General features: G+C 36.2%; 1 protein-coding gene across 1 annotated transcript in view; it reads left to right on the top strand.

Annotated features, from left to right (window-relative positions):
* LOC106883009 (cytochrome P450 4C1) overlaps window positions 1–3,268 on the top strand; it is a gene marked incomplete at its 3' end in the record, with an annotated part of 4,371 nt that extends 1,103 nt beyond the window's left edge. The window contains exons 3-4 of the mRNA XM_014933870.2: window positions 1,437–1,501; window positions 3,202–3,268. Of these exons, the coding sequence (XP_014789356.1) occupies window positions 1,437–1,501; window positions 3,202–3,268 (132 nt within the window). The remainder of the gene's footprint in view (window positions 1–1,436; window positions 1,502–3,201) is intronic.
* Window positions 3,269–3,571: the final 303 nt, after the last annotated feature.

The following is a 3,571-nucleotide window of genomic DNA, read 5'->3' as shown; positions in this document are numbered from 1 at the left end:
ATATATATATATATATATATATATATACAGACTTGTGACAATGACAGTGGGTCATCCAGATCGAATCGAACATAGTTCGTTAGGTAAACAAACAATGATAAAGTAAGCTGTCTGCACTTTAATTTAGTCGGCTCTCATAGGCTGAACTCGTCTTGAAAATTAAACTCGTCTTTTCCGGCACGCGAAGAGTACAAGGATTAGATTGGCAAGCTCGTGAAACGGCTGTTGACGGGTTGGGGTGGGGAGAATAGTGGTGGTGTGTACTGAGCAATTAGGTGGCTCATTTCGGTTTAAGGGTTAGGTTTTACGGCAAGTGTTACTGATTAAAATTAAGGTGTATATTTAAGGGTTAGGGATTACGGTTGGAGTTCATCTTCAGTTAAGGTTTTTATCAGAGGATGACTGAAAAATTGCACAAAACTGATTTTCAAAATAAGCAAGTTTGATTATACTGTAATTTTTCTTTTACACTACGTATGTCACTTCTAGAATTGAACCTTATCAACATGGCTATTTCTCCTCCGAGTATTTTACTAGCTTTTCGCTACAGTTATCTTCTCCCCTGTGTGGGATCTACCAGTTTCTTACCATTCTTTTGACATTCTACGAAACCCTCTGGTCCTTTTGCCAATTGTATGTTGTTTTTACAAGTTTTTCAGATTTTCCTGTCTTTAAAGTATTTATAGATTTTCCCTCTTGTTCTCACATTTTCACATTTTAGTCCAAATCTTCACTCTTAGTTAAACATTTCACACTCCTATGTAATTTTGTCATACATTTGCATTCGTCTATCAAACCCTTCACATTACCCTTCTATCTCATTTTCTTCTCTATCTTTTTTTCCCTTCACACATACGTCCGTTGTCTCCTCCCCACCAACATGCTTTCATACCACTCGCCGAGCGATTACACGCTCCAAGAGCCATCGCTAGCCTACACATCTATACTCATACACTTGTCAAATCTCTTCACTCATATTGAACATCCGCTCCCAAACAATACATTTGCGTGTACGGTGTAGCATTGTCGGCATTTTTTTTGAGAACACACTGATGAAAACCCTGCACATACTGGATGAGCTGAGAAGCTCGGTACAGTTGAGTTTCAAAGCAAAGCAACCCAAAAGTATGACCCCTGTAAAAGGAAATACGAAAGAAGGGAAGAATTAGATTGAGAGATAAAGCCTACAATAAAAAAGGCAATTATAAAGAGATGGATTACATTATTTCTCTGCCAGAATAAAATTACTATCAAATTATGAAAGTAGGTATTGCTTTTACGCTCTTTGCATGACAAAAACTAGAACAATTTTTTGTAGGTCAACAGCGAATATACAAAACTGAAAATAATCTCCGATTTCATGCCCTAGAAATTACTTGATACGTTGCCATAAAGTTCTCTGTTTGTCAAAATAAAATATATTTTTTTTATTCAAGATGAAAATGAAGAACCTACACTGACCAACCTTAAGAAACTAGTTTATCTGGAATGTGTTATCAAGGTAAAGAGAAATTTTACGAATAATTATAACATAAAAGAAGTTAAACATATTTGTTATATGCGATTACCATTTTGTCAAATTAATCAAGTTTTCATCTTTCATTGATAAGCAGTAAAACAAAACATGGAAGTACCGTAATCGATAGCTTTAATGACATACGGGCATGTTAGACGCACCCCAGTCCCAGTAGCACGTATTACGAAAAAAAGGTTTTACTACATTAAAGCGTACGGGAGTCCCACTACGTTTATAGGACCCGGGGCGATTTTTTAAAGACATTCTTTTGGCAAAAGATGTTTACCTTACATACCACCAAATACGGTAATATTCAATATTTTATTATATTATGATGCGTTAAAATTAAGTAGCCTTTTAAATCATTCAAGTTATGACAATTTTGTATCAAATTTCATCATCATTATTATTATTATTATTTATTCAAGGCATTACATGGAATTGAATTTGGAATCTTGGGTTAGTAGCCTGCGCTCTTAGCCATTACGTTATATGCCCGTGGGTATATAGCGTAATGATTGAAAGCGCGGGTTACTAATCTAAGATTCCAAGTTCAATTCCAGGCAGTGCCTTAAATAAATAAATAAATAAATAATAATAATAGTAATAATAATAATAATAATAATAATAATAATAATAACATCAGCAAAAAAATACCTTTGGAATGAGAACCCAGGGCTGGGTTCAAAATTCTACCAGGACACCTTATGAAGGCTGGAGAATAAATCAACGGAAACGTTGTGGTAACAACAAACAAGATGAGAACACATATCCGTCCAATGTAAATAATGTGAATTAATAATGAAATATTCTCTCGTCGAAGACGTCGAATGAGCGTTCAGATTTAGCCGAACACTGATTTGTTTATAGTGATCAAATGTTCCTGTCACACATCAAATCGATGTTGCCTGAACAGGTTCGCATTGCAGCACACGTCATGTGCCGAAGTCACCATAGAGCAACATGAGATAAAGTGTTTTGCTCAAGAACACAACACAACACCCGGTTTAGGAATTGAAACCGTGATCTCGTGATCGTAAGTGCAACAACCTAACCATTAGGCGTCCTCACATAACGACGACGACGACGACGACGATGATGATAGTAATAATGATAATAAGAGACACTGGCTCTCATGGCTTCTCATCTTAACTGATTGAAAGTGTTACCATGTACATTGTTATGTCTTAATATAAAAAAAAATGGGCTATAGCAAATATTCTGCTCAATGCCACAGATTTACTTGTCAATTGCTTGACCGTAACCAATTGAGCATGTCCCTGGGTGGCTGACGATATGTGCATCTTTAATCACGAGCAGAAATACTGGGGAAGCATCATAGCCATGTGTTGAGAGGAATTCTTTAGGGTTTGGATAATTCACCTCTGGAAACATCGGTGTTTCGTTCATCATCCTTAAACAAACCTTATTCAGGGGACCTTTTGAGCGGGATGGACTACTCGACCTGAAGAAAATTCTAACTGCAAGGTCATGCGTTGTTTATCTTGATATGAGATCACCATGTCGCGCACATATGGTTGTGATCATGTGCCGTGTGTACCCTTATCAGACAGGTAGTCATGATGGGTATATTGGGCTTCGTATTATTGTACTCCAGTGTCACTTTGATGGCATGCACTGCTCTTTCATAATAATAATAATAATGATTCTAATGTTTCTTCAAGGAAGTTCAACGGCTTTATCCATCAGTTCCTAATATCGGACGAGTGGCTGCTGAGGATTTCAAAATTGGTGAGTATACTACTAATATCTCAACAGCTTAGTTCAACACTGCGATGGCTTATGCATGATTATTAGACATGTTAAAAATAATAACCAAATCTGTCACAAATGACACTTTTCTGTCTTAGATGTATAGATATATAGGGATAAACAATCTTCTATGTACTATGCTGAATATATGAAGTGTTCGTCTGGTATGTTGATCTTTTTTTTTTTTATGTGTCTTGACCATACTGAACTGATGAGTAAGAGGTGCATATTACTGCAATAATTACGAAATCATGATCTATAGTTTAGTCTGTTTTTAGGGGG

Source organism: Octopus bimaculoides, unplaced genomic scaffold, assembly GCF_001194135.2.
Source record: "Octopus bimaculoides isolate UCB-OBI-ISO-001 unplaced genomic scaffold, ASM119413v2 Scaffold_255331, whole genome shotgun sequence".
NCBI classification, from domain to species: Eukaryota; Metazoa; Mollusca; class Cephalopoda; order Octopoda; family Octopodidae; genus Octopus; species Octopus bimaculoides.
This window is presented reverse-complemented; position numbering and strand designations above follow the sequence as displayed.